At 44.8% G+C, this 20,225-nt stretch overlaps 1 protein-coding gene and 1 pseudogene across 12 annotated transcripts in view; both read right to left on the bottom strand.

Moving 5' to 3' along the window:
* The window catches only part of UNC13B (unc-13 homolog B), a 218,226-nt gene that overhangs the window by 3,497 nt on the left and 194,504 nt on the right, over positions 1-20,225 (bottom strand). For 9 of the 12 annotated variants that reach the window (XM_078061432.1, XM_078061428.1, XM_078061431.1 and 6 more), the window contains 16 exons: positions 19,944-20,012; positions 18,427-18,516; positions 17,957-18,085; positions 11,848-11,975; positions 11,121-11,206; positions 5,706-5,832; positions 5,358-5,454; positions 4,995-5,138; positions 4,596-4,673; positions 4,006-4,083; positions 3,676-3,764; positions 3,286-3,438; positions 3,041-3,164; positions 2,876-2,932; positions 2,607-2,687; positions 1,539-1,686 (listed from right to left, as the gene is read on the bottom strand). In XM_078061432.1, the coding sequence (XP_077917558.1) occupies positions 1,539-1,686; positions 2,607-2,687; positions 2,876-2,932; positions 3,041-3,164; positions 3,286-3,438; positions 3,676-3,764; positions 4,006-4,083; positions 4,596-4,673; positions 4,995-5,138; positions 5,358-5,454; positions 5,706-5,832; positions 11,121-11,206; positions 11,848-11,975; positions 17,957-18,085; positions 18,427-18,516; positions 19,944-20,012 (1,678 nt within the window). The other 3 variants (XM_078061427.1, XM_078061434.1, XR_013443745.1) reach the window with 3 other exon arrangements.
* Positions 16,298-16,770, bottom strand: LOC118528734 (large ribosomal subunit protein eL34 pseudogene; annotated as a pseudogene).

Raw genomic sequence — 20,225 nt, 5'->3', positions numbered from 1 at the left:
TCCCTGCCGAGCAGGGAGCCCGATGCGGGACTCGATCCAGGGACTCCAGGATCATGACCTGAGCCGAAGGCAGTCGCTCAACCAACTGAGCCACCCAGGCGCCCACTCTACACATATTTTGATGGAGCACAGAGATGAGGTGAAGAGAGGTCAAAGAGCTGGGGTCAATGCCCCAGTGCTCCAAATTAGACTTCATGGGTCAAAGGTCAACCAGATCATTGGGGAAAAGCAAAAGAACATACAGAGAGAAGGTATTTGAGACCATCAGGCCAGGAAAGAGAGCCATTGTAGGCTCTAATTTCCTAGGCCTTAACTGATAAAGCAATGGGTACAAAAGGTACACACACACACTCGGATCCTCCCTGCAGTATCCACCCTTCCTCTTACCACATATATGCCCATTTCAGCCTTTCCTTATCTTTACTTCTAGCCTAAAGCTCAGGATTTCTAAAAAGCCTTTCTGGATTAACTCAGATCCTCCCCTGGATGTTACAGGTCTTTCCATGTACAGCTCTGTAAAAGATCTCCCTGTTCCCTTGGGCAAGGTTCATAACTTCTTTGCTCTCTCTTCTTCCCATCCTGGACTTGAAATAAGAACAGATGTGGAGGAAAAAAAAAAAAAAAGAACAGATGTGGAAAATGGAGCAAGTCCCTTGCATCTTTTCACCTTCCATCAATTCTAGTCTAACTGCTTAGATCCCTCTTCCCCTTGAGGTCAGCTCTGTGCTCTGAATCCACAGCTCAGGAAGGCCTAAATCCTCCCACTCTCGCCATCAGATTCATTCTTCCAGGCATCACACCTGGGTTTCCCCGGAAGAAGAAATAACAAATGTGCCTGAAAGTCTTTCCTGGGAAGGCCCTGCTCCAGGGCTAGGGGCAGAATTTCACAGGGCCCGGGGCAGAATTTCAGTCTGAACCATATCTAGATGGATGTGTTTTGTTATAGAGAGGCCTGCCTAAGACAGGGTGGGGTTCTAAGGACTGGAAGTCCCTGGGAGAAAACCATCTGCCTGGGTCCCTATGCATTAGCATCACCCATGAGGCTGGAACCTCAGATATGCACAGAGCCCCATGATCCATATCCTCTCTTCAACTGCTCCCATAGTTTGACTCTCCTAGTCTTTTTCCTCATCCACACCAGACAATCTGTAGTCTTTTGCTTTCTCTCCCCAGGACAACTTCCAACAAGATTCCCAAAGCTATGAGTTTTCATCAGTGTCTCAACCACTCATTCTCAAGGCTTCCTGACAGATACTTCCTAACAGACAGGGTACACTCCTTGATAAACATGCACTAGCAGGGCAATATCTGGGAAAAGGATCTCTGGCACATTTCCCAGGTCCCTGTGATTTTCCTGTCTGGTATGGGTATGGTGTGGGGGTGAGTATTGGGGTCCCTCAAGAAATCCTGGGATCTGAATTTGATAGGCTCTCTGAAGAAGTACCTAGATCCTCCTTAAGGGCTGGAAGATATTGACTCCCTAGAGGCAGAAACGTATCAAGGAGTGGAGATAGGGACCCAAAGTTCTTAGGCCTTACCCTGGGCAGTCTGTGAGCGCACAAAAGTTTTGATGAGTGTGTCTGTGGTCTGTGTGTACAGAGATAGGGCATAGCGTAGGGACTGCAGATCTGGGCTCTTCTCCAGGAAGGTTTTCTTCAGCCCATTACCTCCAGCATGAAAGTATTGCTGAAAGACAAAAGAATACCTGCTACAGCCTTCTCCTCTTACAGAGAGGCAGCTTTCTACACTGTCCTCAGAGAAATCACATCTGAGCAGAAGCTCAGTGAAGATGCCAAAAGAGGATGGTGAGGACAATAAGCCATTCAATAAACAACAAGATCAGGAATACCACGTAGAGTCACAATCTCTCAGGTGAAGAGTATTATTTGGGTAGGAGCAGTAAGGGATGGCCACATTCCTGGATGCAGGTCTGTGAAGTATGGATCTATCCAGACAAGCAAAGATATGGAATAGAAGCATTTCAGAGAGTAGCCAGAAGTGCTCTTTTACCCCTCTGAACTCTTAGAGAACATTATACTTATGACAAACCTCTTCCAAGTGCCCTGCATCACGGTTCATGTGTACCTGCCTTATTACAGCCTTACCAAATTATAAGCATCTTAAAGCTAGGAACTATATCTGATTCTCTCTGTATCCTTCATAGTGCACAGTGCCGTGTGCATATGTTGCCTGGTTGAGTGAAGGAATGGGTAGTAGAAAACCCAAATAAATTTATATATAAGTGGAAGAGGGAAATTTCTGCTAGATCTGGGGTATGAGGATCTGGAAGATTAATTCCCAGTGGAAAATATTCAGGAATGGCAACGAGGAACTAAGTAAACTGAACTGTACTCAAAACCCAGGAATAAGTGCTCTGGGTCTGTGGTAAGTCATCTGAGACCATAAAGGAGGTAACTTTTGGTTGCTCCCAAGCAGAAACATGGACATAGCAGAGAAAGAAACAGACATAAAAAATCACTCCCTTCTGGATGTGGGGTGGCAAGAGCCCAGGGGACATCAGTCTGGCAGAGTGGAATGCCAGGGCCACGAGGTAGTGTGACTGAGGTAGGGTAGTATGATTGTCTGGAGAAGGGGGAGGTCTCCACCTTGATGGTGTCCAGAGCAAGGTCAAGGATGGCACACTGCTTTGGAGTGAGACTCCGGGTTTCCTCTCGTACCATGTGGTCCTAGAAACGCAGAGAAAGCAACAGCATCAGCACAGCTTGGGGCTGTCATGACAGTCTTTCCCCCACCCGCCAACTCACACTACACGTTCCTCTCATTCTCTTCCTCTTCTGTCTCCAAAGCTCATATTTCCTTCCTCCTGGCACCCTGTCACCCCCAGCCTCAGAAGGATCCCATACATCCACAGTACCTTGAGTTTGGAAAGATGACTCAGCTCCTTGGCAGCAGTGAAGATCAGCTGGGTGCCCTGGGCAGAGAGGGGATCGGTCAAAAGCAGAGGACTCCAAACTCAATCAGGAAGTGTGGGGCAAGACAGGGGAGACAGCCAGAGGAAGTGGAAGGGGAGTGTCCTTACCGTCTGGTCAGTGAGTGGGGGTAGAACAATCATCCTTTCCATTGTGTTCATTACCACTCGCCAGAGCTCCTTCAGTACACGCTTCAGGACTGTCTTCTCACACACAGTGGCAAAGAGTGTGAGGCTGTAGGCCCACGTAACAGGTAAGACTAGAGTGAGTTTGAGAGCCCCCTTCCCTGAGAGGCTTCTCCATCTGACTGCCTCTGCTTTGCCTATCCCATAGGACAGTCAAGTGCTGTACTCACTTGCCATCCAGGAAGTCCATGAGAGGCCGGAGCACACTATCTGCATCCTGAGCCACCGAGGCCCTGGCGTTGGGGGATGCATTCCCTGGGCCCCGCACCTGGCCCAGGATGTCAGCCATTTGTTGAACACACTCATCAATCCGCACCTGAAAACTACACATGTGCCCACAGTGCAGCCCTCCCCTGCCCAAACAGACACTGTCCTTGGAGCAGCACCAGCTATTCAGTCCCACTCCAGCATACTCCTGGTGCAGCTCCAACAGGAACAGCCAACAGGAGGAGAGGGAAGATCCACACACCTGCAGCTGGATGGAGGGTATGGGGCACGGGCTTTGCGATTGGCCAGGGGCCACACCTGGCTCTTACGGCTGTGTGTTTGGGGCCACTGACCTGTTTCCAAATACCATGCTGAGCTCATCCAGAACTGTATTCAGTTTCACCTGCAGCTCCTTCAAACTGTCTGCAGCTTCAGGGTCCAACTATATCCACAGAAAGTGTGCTCAGCTGAGCTGGTTTTTGTACACTTTTCTCCCCTCCTGTGCCCCTAACTCCTCCCTCAGAGAGCCTTTACCCCAATGCCTACTTAAATCCCTCAGCTTAAACCAGCCCAGACCCTAAGCTAAATTGCTATGTATACCCAGTCAGGAGAGGATAGAGTTCTATGGCCAGGGGGCTCAGGAACAAAGGGAAAGTGCAGCAACCCCACACCCTGAGACCTACCTCCTTGCCTCCCATGGCCTCAAACATTTTCTCCAGCTGGACCCTCAGTTGCTGCATGTTGTTCATCAGGATGCAGGGCTTTGGGGACAGATGGAGCCGTTGAGTCTTGACTCCTTTTGGCACAGGACCTGTCAGCCTAGGGTACCTCTCTCACACTACTCCAAAAACCACAGGGAATTTACAACACATATTATATGCATCTCTTCCTAAGCACTGAGATCTGGAACCAATTTAGACAGTTCTCCTTGAATGAAGACTAGAAACAAATGTTTCTGTTTTTAAGCTGGGTGGTGGGCCTCAGGTGTTCATGGTATTATCCTTTTAACTCTTTGAATGTCTTAATTTTTTTTTTATTAAAAAAGAAAGATTAAGTAAAGCTCTAGCTTAGTAGAAAATAAAAGTACCAAAATGGAGGCTCAGAGGAACTCCTAATCAAGTTCTTATTATTTTGTGTCATAATCTCAAGAGAAGCCCTACTGGGAATCAAGTCAGGAGCATCACCCCCACCCTCAGCTCTGAGGATAGCCTCAAAAGCAAGGATTCAAATGTCTTCCACTCTCTTCTCTAGGGTCCCAGGGCCTGACCCTCACCATTTTCTCCTTTGTGCAATAATCTGGGAAGCTCTTTGATAAGATGTTTGCATACTGCATCAGCACCTTCCCGATAGTCTGAAAAAAAAAAAAAAGAGAAAAGGAAAGGAGAGGGAACCCTTAGCTCTCCCTACAGGGATCTTGCCTGAGGTCATACCTGTCATCCCAGAACAACAACAACAGGGAGGTACAGGGGAATCTCACAGTAAGGGACAAAGCTCCCTCTCAACCTCAGAACAACACCAAGATAAACCCACCAGTCTGCCCCAGACACAAGCAAATGAGAATGGGGTGATGCCAGACTTGAGGTCACCACAAAGAGGAATTGAGCTCGGGCCTGTGATGAGGCTGTGAGCATGGTAAAGGCAAATGGAAGGGAGAAGGGAGGGTCATGGTCACCTTAGCAAATCTCCTCATGTAGTGGGCAAGGATGTTGGGGTCTGGGCATTCCAGCTTCCGGATGATCTCAAAGCTCTGGTTGAGCTGTGTGAAGACATCCACCACAGAGCAGGAAAAGAGTGCATGTTCTGATGTCTGCTGGAACTACGGAAGGCCAACAACAGGATCATCATCTTCAGCCACTACCTTTTCCCAAGTGTGTAGGGTTCAAAAGGGCTCTGTCCAGTAGTTGCGGCTCTCTGGCCCTCAAAGGTCCTCCTTATGAATTCCACAGGGAAGAAACTAAAGCCCTGGAACTTTTGCTGGCAGCTAATTGCTGGGACACCTGGCCTGACCCCTGTGCAATCCAAGCCTCCAACTTACCCCATCCTTCTTATCTCGTTCCAGGGCCCCACGCAGGAATTCCAGGGACACATCCTCATTTTCATTCAGCCACTGCAGGACAAACTGCTCAAACCACCTACAGCCAGGCAGGAGAATTGGGGGTTGGAGCCAGTGGTTGGCATATGCCATGTGCCTAACAGCTCCCCCAGACTAGGGTCTTTGGGAAGATAGGGCACAGTTTGATGTTTTCTCTTTCTACAACAGAGCCCAGAACTGGCAGTCTCAAGGCTTGCTTGCTAAACTGAATTGAGGACACAGGTCCTGCCCACCCCCTAAGATGGAGGGACCCCCTTCCCTTCCCTGTGTAGTGCCCACATGATGACTCACACTGGGTACTCAGGCACCTGCCCCTGGAGGGCAGGCAGATCTCGCACATATTCATTGTGGAGCCACTTCACCTTGAAGTGTAGGTTCATGTAGTCAGCACTCTTACACAGCCGGTCTTTCTCATGCTCTAGTGGTGGGGAAGGAGGCTGAGTCAGGTCCCAGCAGTAGAGGCCACGGTTTCTGAGCTTTCCCAAAGCAGCAGATCTGGTCAGGCAGCTCTATCAGATGTCTTAGAACAAGGGTGACTCCCAACCACTTCCTCACAACCATCTCCCCCTACCAGTACTCTGCTCTCCAAGAGCCTGGCCCAAATCTTCTTTTAGAGACTAAGCCAAACTCCCAGATAGGGTCAATAGTCTTCTTGCTCTATCTTCTGGAAGTGTCAACTGAGATACTGGCCTCTGGTGAAGAAGAGGAGAAAGGGATGTGGGTGCTAATGTTGATTAGTGGGGAGACTGCCCAGGACTAGAAAGGGATGGTGGTTTCCTAGGACTTCTCTAATCCTAGTAGCTGGGCCATTCCCTCAGATGGGCTTAGATGCAGTGATGAGCAGCTATACACGGCATGAATGAGTCAATGACAACTACACAGAGACAGGGAAAACCACAGTGGGCCCAAGCTGATAGAAAGGGCAGTTAAGCAGCCAGAGTGTAACAGCATCTTTGAGGTAAACTGAAGTGCCCCAGAACACAGTGGAGACACAGAAAATGAACTCTCCAAAAAGTATGCAAACATGAATAGTCAGTTTGGAAACCATGGAAACACAGCCAGATGAAAGGGCTATCATGGTGTAAAAACTGGGATGCTTATTATGGACTTTTAAGGTCATCTAGCTGGATCTCCAGAACCTTCAGGAGAATCCAGGACAAACATCACCCCTGCCCAGAATGCCTGGAGCACTGGCTATAACCACAGGTTCTCTTCATCCACCCCTTTAATAGATAAACCATTAATTTGAAATAACAAAAGCCAACTGTGTGCTTACATATAACAATGTAAAAAGCAGGTAAATGGGGAAGAGTACTGAGCGACAGAGAAAGGAAGGTCAGGGTCCTTGTGACTCTCTACTGTTTAACTTTGAGTTGCTATGGGTGATGCTCCTCCACATCAAGACAGAAATCCAATCTGCAGCAGTTGGCCCTTGTGCATTAGTACAACAGACACTTGAGGAGGAAATAGGAGCCTGGGATTCAGCCTCAAAAGGCTCCCAGTCCCAGGAAATTTCATCTCCTGGAGCAGGCAGCACCACTTCTGGGGACATCAGAGAGACTTCTCAGGGCTTGCCCCTTCTCTTCCACCCCACACTCTGCTATCCTTAAACCAGTCCATGAACCTAGAGACATAAAAAGGTACCATGAGGAGGGCTCTCCTTCCTTCCTGTTAAGTAACCTACTAGAAGTGGAGACAGTACTGCTCCATCACTCCAAAACTCCCTAACTGCTTTCTTCTAGGGACCTTTAAGTTACTGTATTTATATAATTCTCCCTTTCTGTCAATCCATTATCTGTACTCTGGTCCCAAACCTCAATTTCTATATTAACTTCTGTCATACAGAAACTAACAGGATGACTGCTGAAACACTGGTCACACTTTATTCTAACAAGTCCCATGGAGTCATGCTCCAGTAAAGTTGCTTGAGGTTGTTGGGGGTAGAAGTACAGGGATGATTAGTCTCTCAAAAGGGGCAATCAAGTCTCTAAATCTTTCCCTGCCCCTGATTTCCACATTCTTCCTTCCATGCATCTTTCATCTTTGAAGAGTTCTTTCAACCTCATGATTTCAATTATCCAGCTTACTGCTATCTCCCCCAAATCTCTCTTTGGTTCTAGTACTGTCTAAGACTTTGATGGAACATCTCACTTGGCCAGAGTTTAACTCTAGTCCCCATCTTTCGCCATTTAACATCTCCAGCTGAAGCTGAACAGAGTACACACACTAACCATAGCCTCTTGCTCAATGCTGAGCATCATCCTCAAGTCTTCTTTCTTCCTCTTTATTCACATCCAGTTAAATCACCAATCCCTATTGATTTCACCTCCAAAATTTCTCTGGAATCTATCCATTTTACACAGTCATCTGCCTAGGTCTTGTTCCCACCACCTTTAACCTGGATTACTGTAATAGTCTCCAACCTGGTCTTCCCTCCTCCAAACCATTTTCCACACCATAGCCACAGTGAGTGGCCTTTCCACGTTATACACCTGATCTTGTCAATCCCTTGCTTAACATGGGATTGCTGTTCAGTGGCTCCAAACTGCCTTAGGATGGAGTCCAAAAGCTTAAACATGGCTTACCACCTCCTTGATGATTTGGCTGCCCTGTTTTTCTATCTTCATCTCCTACTTATCTCTTCCCCCTACACTCTAACGTGCTAGTCACACTGAACTACTGCTTCCAGTTCCCCAAGCATGACAGCTCTTTCTAGACCCCACATCTCTGAACATACCGTATCCTCTGCCTAAAATGTTCTAGGTCTCCTTTTCCCATCACTACTACCTCCCTTCCCCACTGGCTAAGTCCTCCCATCCTTCAGGTTTCAATTTGTATATCACCTCCTCCAGGAAGTGTTCCCAGGTCCTTTCCTCAGGTCCTCCTAGAAGCCTTCCCAGGTGTGGATTACACTGTTCTCCTCTCAGCACCTTATTCCTTTTGTGGCACTTATAACTTTGAACTGGAACTGCCAATTTATATGTCTGTTGTCTAGACTGGTGTGTGAGCTTCTCAAAGGGCTGGGTCTATGCCTCATTCATCTCATTGTGGTTCCAACAATTAGCACAGTGCCTGACATATAGAAAATACTTAAAAAGCACTTAGTGAATGGGCTGAGGATCTATTACAAAAAGGCATGAAGAAACTTTCTGTTCTATATTTTAATTAGGATAGTGGTTACACAAGTGTGTATATTTGTCAAAATCATCAAATTATACTCTTAGAATGTTTTTATTTTATGTATGTAAATTATACCTCAATAAAACTGACCAAAAAAAACTGGGTGAAAGATACCATTTTCACAGTTGGAGTCAACGCTATCCTTTTATCATCCAGGTCTCCAAACTCCTCCCCTTGTCTTGGCCTCCATATTCTGACAGTCATGAAGTCCTGTTACAACTTCCTTCCAGTGGCTATCAAAACCCATTCTTCCCTCTCCAATTCTCTGCTCTAACCCCATCCTCTCAGCCCTAAGTTACTATAACATCATCTGCAGTCCCTGCTTCTAGTCTCTCCTTGTTCTAGCTGCCCCATTTTCCCCTGATGTGAAATCCTATAAAAATGCTGGGTGATAGGGGCGCCTGGGTGGCTCAGTTGGTTAAGCGACTGCCTTCAGCTCAGGTCATGATCCTGGAGGCCCTGGATCAAGTCCCACATCGGGCTCCCTGCTCAGCGAGGAGCCTGCTTCTCCCTCTAACCCTCCCCCCGTCATGTACTCTCTCTCTCATTCTCGCTCTCTCAAATAAATAAATAAATCTTTAAAAAAAAAAATGCTGGGTGATATACTCAACTAATGAATCAATGAACATTATATCAAAAACTAATGATGTACTATACCTTGGCTAATTGAATTTAAATTAAAAAAAAAAATGCTACTTTGCAGGGTGCCTGGGTGACTCAGCTGGTTAAGTGTCTGACTCTTGGTTTTAGCTCAGGTCATATGACGATCTCAGGGTTGTGAGATCGAGCCCTCATCGGGCTCTGCATTGGGTGTGGAACCTGCTTAAGATTCTCTTTCTCTTTCTTCCTCTGCCCCTCCTCACCCATTCACAAGCTCTCAAGCTCTTGCTCTCACGTGCTCTCTCTCTCTCTCAAAAAAAAAAAAAAAAAAAAAAAGCTACTATGCTCACACTGCCTCTCTGCTCATGAGCCTATGGGGTTTCTTATTGTCCTTAATAAGATTTATTCAGTGCCGAGTAAATGCCAAGCAGTATGCTAAGTATGTTACACATTACTTTATCAGCTCAATGAAACAGATGCTATTATCACTCCCATTTTACGGATAAGAAAATGTGAGCTCACAAAAATTGGCCTAAGAACACACTGCTGATTAGGTGGTGAAAGTGAGATTTGCAACCAGGTCAACATTCTTTCTTTCTTTAAAGCAGTTTTCAATCCTTTTGTGTTTGTTGTAAACATTAGCAGAACTCCCCTTTCAAAAGAAATCTCACCTAGAACCCCATATAAGATTGACAAAAGCAGAACTGACTTAACTGGCACCAGATGAAAGGCCTGAAGCCCAGCAACCCTCTCCCCCTACCTGGCTATTCCCTTTTCTCTTAGCTCCTAAGATACCTGTTTGAAAACCGCTGCCCCACCTCATACTATCCCTCTTGTGAAACTGATTCACTTTTCACAGGTATTTATCTTTTTTTCCCCCCAAAACCCATCAGAGCTGGGATTCTTCAAGAACTTGGACCATACTCCCCCCATTAGGCTTGCTGAGTGCTACCTGGAGAGGGGACAAGTGACTTCCTCACTGGCCTGCAAGGCTAAGCCCTGGGCTACAGCCCCAAGCTTGACCCAGTGTGGGAAAGAGGCAGCCATTGCTCTGGGGCAGAATTACAGAATGTGCATGTACAGTCTCTGGCTGTCTCAAACTTAATACAGATCTTCAAGGTTTCTTTCAACCTCAAAACTTATTGCTCCTAAACCTCAGAAGTTTCAGTCTGAGGGTTACCCATTTTCCCTGCCACTCCATCAAAATAACAGATCCAGACTCTGATTTGTCCTTGCCCCAGACTGCTCCCTTTCCTTGTAGGTCCACTTGCAAAACTGAGGAGACAAACTAACATATATAAACAACAGGAAAGGCAGCTAAATAAGTGAACACAGAAGGGTACAAATGGGAAAGTTGGAAACAGGCAGACAGTGATATCTTTGTGAACCAAAGCAGGAAATGAATAAAAGAATAAGCTGAATGAACAAGATGAATAGTAATTTGTCCATGACATTGCTTTACAGGAGAAGGTAGGGAAGAAGTATCTTTCTGGCTCCAGAACAGCTTTTTAGGAAAGCCAGGTCAGGCAGTCTCTAATAAAAGCAAATAATCTTATCTGTGTATTTAAGGTTCTACCATTCTTTAAAACTGTAAAGATAAACTTCACAAGACCATTCATACTCCAGGAAGTGGGCCACTTGAGACTACCCAGAATGGGATGAGTTGATTTTTGGGCTACGGAAAGTCTTAAACAGGCACTTGCTCTAAAGCTGGAAGGAGAAATCCACATCCACACAGCCATTTCCATTATTACTCTGGCTGAACCTCTGCCTACCTAAGGGCTCCTGACACGTCAGCCTAGAATCCCTCTGGTTTCTCACCATACCATTCACCCAGAACTTATAATTGTCTGGGAGAGGAAAGGGACGGCAAACAAGGTGCTTGGACTAGAGGCCTACAGCCCACTGCCTTGGGCACACCCTTACCCTCCAGAGCATATTTCATGTCTTGGGCAAAGAGCTGCCACATCACTTCTGCGCTGACTTTTCCCACATTCAACTCCTGAGGAAACCTGGATGATGGAAAGAAGCCACAGTCAGAGAACAAAGCAAGAGCTATTTGATTTGACTGATTCCAAAGCTAATGTGCCTAATCTCTTAGAGGTCAGATTGAAGAGAGGAGAAGCCTAGGAAACAGGACTAGGCTCAATCTGGAGAAAAGGGACCCAGGAGCCAGTGGAAGGACAAGTGGGGGCAGAGGATCCCCTCAGGCAAGGTGGGCCCAGGGAAGAGGATGCCCAGAAGGCAGGGATTTGAGGCCCAGGGGAGAAGGGCTGAGGCTAGAAGGCAGGCCCAGGCTAAAGAAGGTGGACGAGAAAGTGCAAGGAGGTGGGCGTCAGAAAGCCCACTTTATTCACAGTGGACAGACACATACACACATGATCTCTGGATCCCCTGGGACTCCTATGGCAGCCATTCCCAGGGGCCTCTCACTCCAGGGAGGCTGGCTCAGTCTGGGCAGGGCCCCCCATTATGTTTCCACACCTGTCTCCAGAAACAGTTACTCAGACAGATACAAGGGACAGAGGGACAGATGGACGTACAGGAGGAAGAGGTGGCACTGCAAACACACAGAGATAGGAAAGAAAGAGGCTGTTAGACAGATGGACCAGCCAACCACCAACCACACAGGGCCAAGTGGGTTGATACGCACTGGTTCAGAACAAGTGTGTAGGAATTCTTATCTTCCTCTATGATTGACACAATGAGTGTGATGAGTTTGGGCCAAAAATCCAGGTTCCGAATGCTGGGTCCTTGTTCCTCTGGAGGTAGTTCCTGTTTCTTGTTCCAGAGGAGACAGTGAGAATCAGAGTAGAATATGGAGAATGTCTCCAATCTTCCTCTTTCTCTTCCCCTCCCCATACCCCTTCCTTTAGAATCAGGTACTCTTCTTTTCCTAGAGCCTGTCTTCCACAAGACTGCCCATGTTCTGTCAGAGGGGTGACTGTTGGGAGGTCCTTATACACAAAAAGTCCATCCCAGAGAACTTCTCTCCCCAGCTCCAGGGCACTAATATGATAAGTTTGGTCAGTATAGGAGACATAAGGATGCCAGCCCCTCTTCTTCATTCTCTCAGTAGCTATGAGTATAGTGACTCCTCAGCCAAAGTAAGTTGCTCCTCCAGCGTTACTAAATAGGTCTAGTTCCATGTGACCCCCAATGGCAGTCTCCTCCAACACCTCCCCTACATCATCACACATGTACATATACATCTCAGCTCTGAGAAACTCCTTCAAGTTCTGCAGGAGTTACTGCACAGACCTAGCATGCAAGTGGGTCCAACCTTCAGTGGGTTAAGGACTTCCCTTAACCTCATGAATGCTATTAGGAGGAAGAACTGTTATCTAGGAAGCTATCTGCCTAGCTGTATAAGAAAAGGTCTTGATGAGACAAGAATACTCAATGGGGATAGGATAGTCTCTTCCATAAATGGTGTTGGGATAACTGGATATTCACATGCAAAAGAATGAACCTGGGCCCCTATCTTATACTGCTCACAAAAACTAAGTCAAAATAGATTAAGGACTTAAATACAAGACTTGAAAACATAAAACTCCCAGAAGAAAACATAGGGGAAAAAACTCCTTGACAATGGTCTTGGCAATGATTTTTTGGATATGACACCAAAGTACAAACATCAAAAGCAAAAATCAACAAGTGGAACTACATCAAACTAAAAAGTTTCTGTAGAGCAAAAGAAACAATCAACAGGGGCGCCTGGGTGGCTCAGATGGTTAGGCGTCTGCCTTCGGCTCAGGTCATGATCCCAGGGTCCTGGGATCGAGTCCCACATCGGGCTCTCTGCTCCTTGGGAGCCTGCTTCTCCCTCTGCCTCTCTCTCTCTCTGTCTCTCATGAATAAATAAATAAAATCTTAAAAAAAAAAAAAAAGAAACAATCAACAAAATGAAAAGGCAACCTACAGAATGGGAGAGAACATTTGCCAACCCTCTATCTGGTAAGGGATTAATATCCAAAATATAAGGAATTAATATAACTCATTAGCAAACAAAAAAATCTGATTAAAAAATAGGTAGAAGACTTGAATAGACCTTTTTCCAAAGAAGACATACAAATGTCCAGCAGCAAGGGGTGCCTGGGAGGCTCAGTCGATTAAGTCTGCGTTTGGCTCAGGTCATGATCTCAGGGTCCTGGGATCAAACCCTGAATCGGGCTCCCTGCTCAGCTCTCTCTCTCTCAAATAAATAAACAAACAACAACAAATGCCCAGCAAGTACACGAAGAAGTATTTAATATCACTAAACATCAGGAAAATGCAAATAAAAACCACAAAGAGATGTCACCTCACACCTGTTAGAATGAGTATTTTCAAAAAGCTAAGAGATAACAAATGCTAGCCAGGATATGGAGAAAAGGGAATCCTGGTGCATTGCTGGCAGGAAATGTAAATTGCTACAGCCACTATGGAAAACATTATGGAGGTTCCACAAAAAATTAAAAAGAAAACTACCCTATGATCCAGCCTTCCCACTTCTAGGTATATATTCAAAGAAAATGAAGTAACTATCTCAAATATTTAATGGTACCTCCATGTTTATTATAGTATTATTCATAAAAGCCAAGACATGGAAACAACCTAAGTATTTACCAGTGGATGAAAGGATAAAGAAAATGTGATATATATATATATATAATGAATTATTACTCAGCCATGAAAAAGAAGGAAAGCCTGTCATTTGCGATAACAGGATGGACCTTGAGGGCATTATGCTAAATTAAATAAATCAGACAGAAAGAGACAAATACTGTATGATCTCACGTCTGTGTAAAATCTGAAAACATCAAACTCATAGAAAGAGTGGAATGGTGTTTGGCAGGGGATGAGGGGTAGGGGAAATGATGAGATACTGGTCAACAGGTACAAACTTTCAGTTCAGATGAGTAAGTTCTGGGGATCTAAGGTACGGCAAGGTTGACTATAGCTAACAATACCATACTATATACTGGAAAGATGCTATGAGAGCAGAGCTTTAATGTTCTCACCATAACAACAAAAATGATAATTACGTGAGGTGCAGGCCTTACTGTGGTAAACATCTCACAACATACACTTGTATCAAATCATCACATTGCACACCTTAAGCATACACAATGTTATACATCAGTTATATTCCAGTAAAGCTGGGGGAAGAAAAAAAGACTTGGTTGGGAAGAGGTAAAGGAATACAATGGTGAATCTCAGGAAAGGAGAAGCAGTTCTACATTCAGACCCTGGACAGGAGAAGAGGGGTCACTGCTGGAATGGACATTTATCTCCCACTGGGACAAAAGCAAAGTTGGAACCACCCAGAAGAAGAGGGATAGGACTTTTATGTGCGATGCCATATGTCATCACAGACTTCACAGTCCTTAATAAGCCTGCATTACAAGGAAGTTACTAGAAACAGGACAGAACCCACAGAATGTGGATTCTGCCCGCTTAATATCACTTAAATACATCTCTTCCTTTAACTTTTTCTGCCACTACCTTATCCTTATCATTCAAGGGTCTCCTAACTGGTCTTTAATCTTTATTCTAGTCCTCTTCCACATAGTTGTTAGTGATCTTTCTGCAAGGAGACTCTCATAGCGTGACTCCTCTGCCCTTCAATGGCCTTCAGTCAAGGTCTTCAACAACTCCACCACTTAACACAAAAGGCCTTCATAATATGACCTCTCTTCTCAACCCCACACCTTACCAATTCCCTTTCCTTGCAGCCATTACCTCCCCACTACCACCACTTATTTAGTGCTTATTAGGTGCCAGGCACCCTAAGAACTTTACATGGGTTATCTCATTTAATACTCCTAACAACTCCACTGGGTAGAAATTATCATCACCTTACTTTGACAGAAGAGGAGACTGAAGGCAGTGAGGTTAAATGACTTGTCCAAGGTCTTATAGCTATAAAGAGTAGAACCAAGATCTGATCCCAGATAGCTGAACTCCAAAGCTCCTGACATTGTAACTACCCTAATTAAACTGCTTATATTTCGGGGCGCCTGGGTGGCTCAGTCGGTTAAGCGTCTGCCTTTGGCTCAGGTCATGATCCCAGAGTCCTGGGATCGAGCCTCACATCGGGGTCCCTGCTCAGTGGGAAGCCTGCTTCTCCCTCTCCCACTCCCCCTGCTTATGTTCCCTCTCTCACTGTCCCTCTGTCAAATAAATAAATAAAATCTTAAAAAAAAAAAATAAACTGCCTTATATTTCTTCAAATTAACATACTCATTTACAATTTTGTACCTCCAAACATTCTACTACCTCTATATGGTATCCCTCTCTTCCCCAACCCCTTTCATTAACCAACTCCTGCTCATTCCTCAAAATTCAGGTTGAGCTTTACCTTTTCTGAAAAGTTTTCCCTGATACCACTGGTCTGCTTAGATGCCTCTCTTGTAGGTTCCCAGAACACGCTCTATGAACCTTTGGCAACTACAATGAAATTCAGTAATAATAAATAATAATAATAAAAAAACCCAATAAAATAAATTAAAAAAAATAAATCTAGTAATTTGTGCCACCTACCTCCACCAAATGATGAGCTCGCCAAAAACAGAGATGTGTTTTAATCAACTTTACATCCCTACATGTTCAGTTTGTTAAGGCAATAAATGGATGAATGAACCAATTACTAAAGGTAAGTAGAAAGAAATAAAAAGACTCCAATGGTTTACCTCAGTGTAAATAATGAATAATGAGAAAATGAGAGTGAAAAAAAGTAAAAAAACAGTTGGCAAAATTCAAAGGCTAAATAAAGTACCTGAATGGTTTATAAGCCCTCTTTCAAAGTCCAGGTTCATCTCATGCTAGGGAACAGAGACTAAATATTCAGATAGACCCCTGCATAGTTGAAAAATCAAAGCTGAGAACAGTGTCTTCTCCAACCAAAGAGAATCCACAGATGGATGACAGAGGAGCCCAGAGTGTGGTAAGCTAAACAAACAAAGCTAAACATGAGCTTCAGAACCAATAGGACATTTTATAAAACTTAAAAGGAGGAAGCCTTAAAGATATGGCTGGCACAAAAAGTGCATTTGGTAATGGGAGGAGGCAGTGTGAACAAGAGTTTAGTCTTTAGTGAGGTACTCCTAGGAAGCATTACAAATTGGATGTATTTTTTTTTTTTTTTTAGCCTTCTGATTTTTTTTATTACTCAAAAAAGCTTCATTTTTTTATTTAGCTTTCTGACTCTGTGCTTGGGCCTTCAACACTTTCACAACGATTTTCTGCTCCTCGATAAGGAAAGCACGCTTGATCCTGTCACGAACACACTTAGCACACATGGAACCACCATAGGCGCTGCTGACGTGTTTTTTCGTTTTGGACAACCTCATAAGGACTTTAGGTCTCACAGCACGAACTCCTCGAAGTCGGCCTGGGCACACGCCACATGCAGATTTTGGTGCTTTCCCAACCTTCTTGGTATAAAGGTAAACGATTCTATTACCAGGGGTTCGGGACAGCGTAGTTTTGTTAGAGGCTGTATTATAGGACAGCCTACGACAGTAGGTCAAACGCTGGACCATTCTGAATGCCTACGGACACTGTCCCCGGAAGAGCACAAATTGGATGTATTCACCATAGGGCAAACGTCTAAGAGATTTAGGTTGTCCTCCCATCATTTGCTGTCCAAATCCTACTGCCTTTTAAGGTCTATGTCAAATGCCCTTGTTTTAGTAGCTTTTCCCAGTATCTGACTTCTTCCTTCTTGGAATCCCTTCAATTTTACTGAGGTTTCAAGGCACTTCTCACAGACTGCTTTGATTAGAGTTCTATATACGCTTAGGAACTGCGAACTAATTGAAGGAGCACTATGCTTTCCTCAGACCTGACTCATTCAATACATATTTGTTGGACTAAAGGGAATCTATTCTGCAAATGCATGGTCTGCAAGAATTATTAAGACAGGGGGCGCCTGGGTGGCTCAGTCGTTAAGCGTCTGCCTTCGGCTCAGGTCATGATCCCAGCGTCCTGGGATAGAGCCCCACGTCAGGCTCCCTGCTCCGTGGGAAGCCTGCTTCTCCTCTCCCACTCCCCCTGCTCGTGTTCCCTCTCTTGCTGTGTCTCTATCAGACAAATAAATAAAATCTTTAAAAAAAAGAAAAGAATTATTAAGACAGAAATTGTAAACTAGTAACTAGACCCAAAAAGAAGTCCTGGCTTTGAAATTAGAAAATAAAAGATACTATTGAAAGGATCTAGAAAAATATACACAGTCACCAGATAGTAGGTTAGGATGTCAGCATAAAACAAGTGAAGTACCTCAGCCTCACAGAAGGGTAAGAGTCAGCCTTGACAGTCAGCTAATGAACAAATCTCAGAAGACCATGCTGTGCAGAGAGAAGTGTCAAAGAGAAAAGTTAAATTTCCACAAGCCGGTAGTTCAGAGAGACAACTACGGATCTCAGAGGAAGGCAGCCTGGAACAAATAAGCTTGGGAGAGAAAAGAAACTCTGAGATGGACTGAGAATTTACCTACTCACCCCTAAAACTGCCCAAATTTTGGTCACTTAGATTAGCACCAAACTAAAATTTACTGTTGCCACTTCTGCTCAACTCAGTTATGTCACATCTTGTCCAATGGTCCCTATCAATCCACAAATGTCTCATGTGGTCTAGAAGGTCCTCACTCTACACTTTACTCACCCTCAAGAACATCAAGGACTTTGTCCTGAGCTCCCTTCCACCATAACCACAGTAAAGAAAAACTGAGGATCCAAGGGCCACTGACAGTTGGTCCCACCTGATCCTGAGTCTCTTACCAGCTGGTACTGGCGACTGTACAAGTCATGGCAGTTGTTGAAGATATATTCATATGTGGAGTTCAAACAGGCCTTCACACAATCCTTTACCACCTGGCTGGCTCTTGGAGGGCTCTGCAGTTCTTGCACCTGCCAATTAATAAAAGAAATATGGGCCCATGGTCCTGCTCACCTGAGTGGATCTCCTCCTAGAGTTCCCCTCAAACTATTCCAGATCCCAGCATCTCTCGATGGGTCCCTGCACCCTGCCCTAGGATGAAATTGCTAGGATATCTGATTGGGAGAACTGCCCATCCCATCCCTGCTGATCCATGGTCTTCTCAGATGTAACCCAGGGAACAGGTGTATGGAAATGTGGGCTTAGAGGTGATGAATACTATAGCCTCAGATTGTGCCCAGTGATTCTTATTCTCCATGTTCCTGTGGCCAGGTGCCCAGTCCATCACCATCTAGCCCAGTTTATCTCTTACCTTCATTCTGAAGAAAGTAATGCTGGTCAGCAAATCCACTGTTGACTTCAAGTCCTGAAGCCGCTCAGGGCTTCCAGCAGGAAAATTATTCTGTTGCAAATTAAGCAAATTTAAGAAAGGAAAAGAGAAATATGAAAGCCTTCCCTGCCAAAAGCAATGAAATGAAAAGCTTCCTTAACTACTACCCATTGGGATTTTCCCCAGTTGAGCTGAACAAAAAAGCTGTAAAACTACAGGTCTCCCCTCTCTTTTCTACTGACAAAGACAGGCTCTTGCCAAAAGCAGGGGTTAATAATCCCCAGCCCGGCAAGCAACACCAACCCTACTTCCCATGCAATGTGTAAGCATTTGCACAAATGAACACACAGACACAAACACACACATTTTATACACACATTTTTCTTGGGTGAAGATTCTTACACCTAAACAGTGAGTTCTTCAAAAGTTACAATGTAACTGTATATTCTGGAATATAAGTGGAGCCACACTACAGACCAGACTTAGATCAAGGATATATACTTTCTGCGCAAGGGACCTCAACTATTCCACATTCCTTCCAGAGCCAGAAGATGGCAGAGCTCTGAGCAGAACTGCTTTGGAGTGACTTCCTTAGGACCTTCCCACCATGCCTCACTTCATTCCCCTTGGCATGAGTTTTAGGAGGAAGCTGCCAAGGAGAGCTGAAGGGAGATGTTGAGCCACTCTCCATTTTAAGGGTTGCTTTTTTAAACCTTCAAATGGCTACTTACATGCCAAATATAAGATATACTGTCAACTCTCCATTATTCATGCAAATGGAGGGCACTGAAATTGCAGATAATTAAAACTCCACTTCTTTTTGACTTTGAGGTTATTTTTATACTTACTTTTTAATGTGGGTATATTGCCTGTTCTGGAAATTCACAACACTTTAAAGCAAGTAACAAAACCATTCTAAGAAGATCTAACTTAGGAAGAATTGGGAAACTGCCCATTTTCCTATCCTGCCCTGTCCCTGGTACCCCCTCTCCTAGTATATCTATTTCCTCCCTCCATTCTAGGAATGGACATGACCCTTGCTACAAATCAACTGCCCAAGCCAAGCTCCTCTTTCTCTCCCCTTAGCCAAATTCTCATACCTCCCGTGAAAAATAAGAAGAATATGAAAAATACAAAAAAGAAATATAAGTATCTAATTTTTAAAGGGGCATTTCTGGAAGAGATTATCCTCTTCCATAATCTGGAAGAGATTATCAACCCTAATGAGAATGTCATCAGAGGATTTGACAGAGTGACATCAGTATGGCTGGAAAGCCAACTGCCTATAAAAAAAACAGCCACACCTGCTATTTACACACTGCATGGTCTTTGGAGTTTGGAGAACCACAGATGTCAGTGGCACTGGCATGTACGTAGGTGTGATGACAGGGACCGATTTTCCTTGCCTTTAATCTTTATAGCTAAGATTGGACTACAGGCTCTCTAGACAGAGCTTGATATTATCTGTTATTCCATCTCACAGTCATGTCTTCACTCACCCTGTAGGTAGAGAGGTCAATCCTCAGTGAGTTGTGCAGCTGGTCCAGTAGTTTTACAAATCTCTCTTTCTGAGGGTAGGAAACAAATAACAGGGAAGAGAGAAATAATCTGAGTTCCCTAGACTGTAGCAGAAACAGAACCATCTCTGGGTGAGGAGGAGACACTGGTTTAGGGACACATCCTATCTCATCCCTGCCCATGAGAACGAACAATGTAACGGAGGACTGGGATAGGTGGCCCCTGTTCCATCTCTTAGTGGTTCTGTCTCAAACTGGGGAATT

The sequence above is a fragment of the Halichoerus grypus genome, chromosome 14 (assembly GCF_964656455.1).
Source record: "Halichoerus grypus chromosome 14, mHalGry1.hap1.1, whole genome shotgun sequence".
Lineage (NCBI taxonomy): Eukaryota > Metazoa > Chordata > Mammalia > Carnivora > Phocidae > Halichoerus > Halichoerus grypus.
Note: the sequence above shows the minus strand (reverse complement) of the source record. Positions and strands in the feature narration are given on the sequence as shown.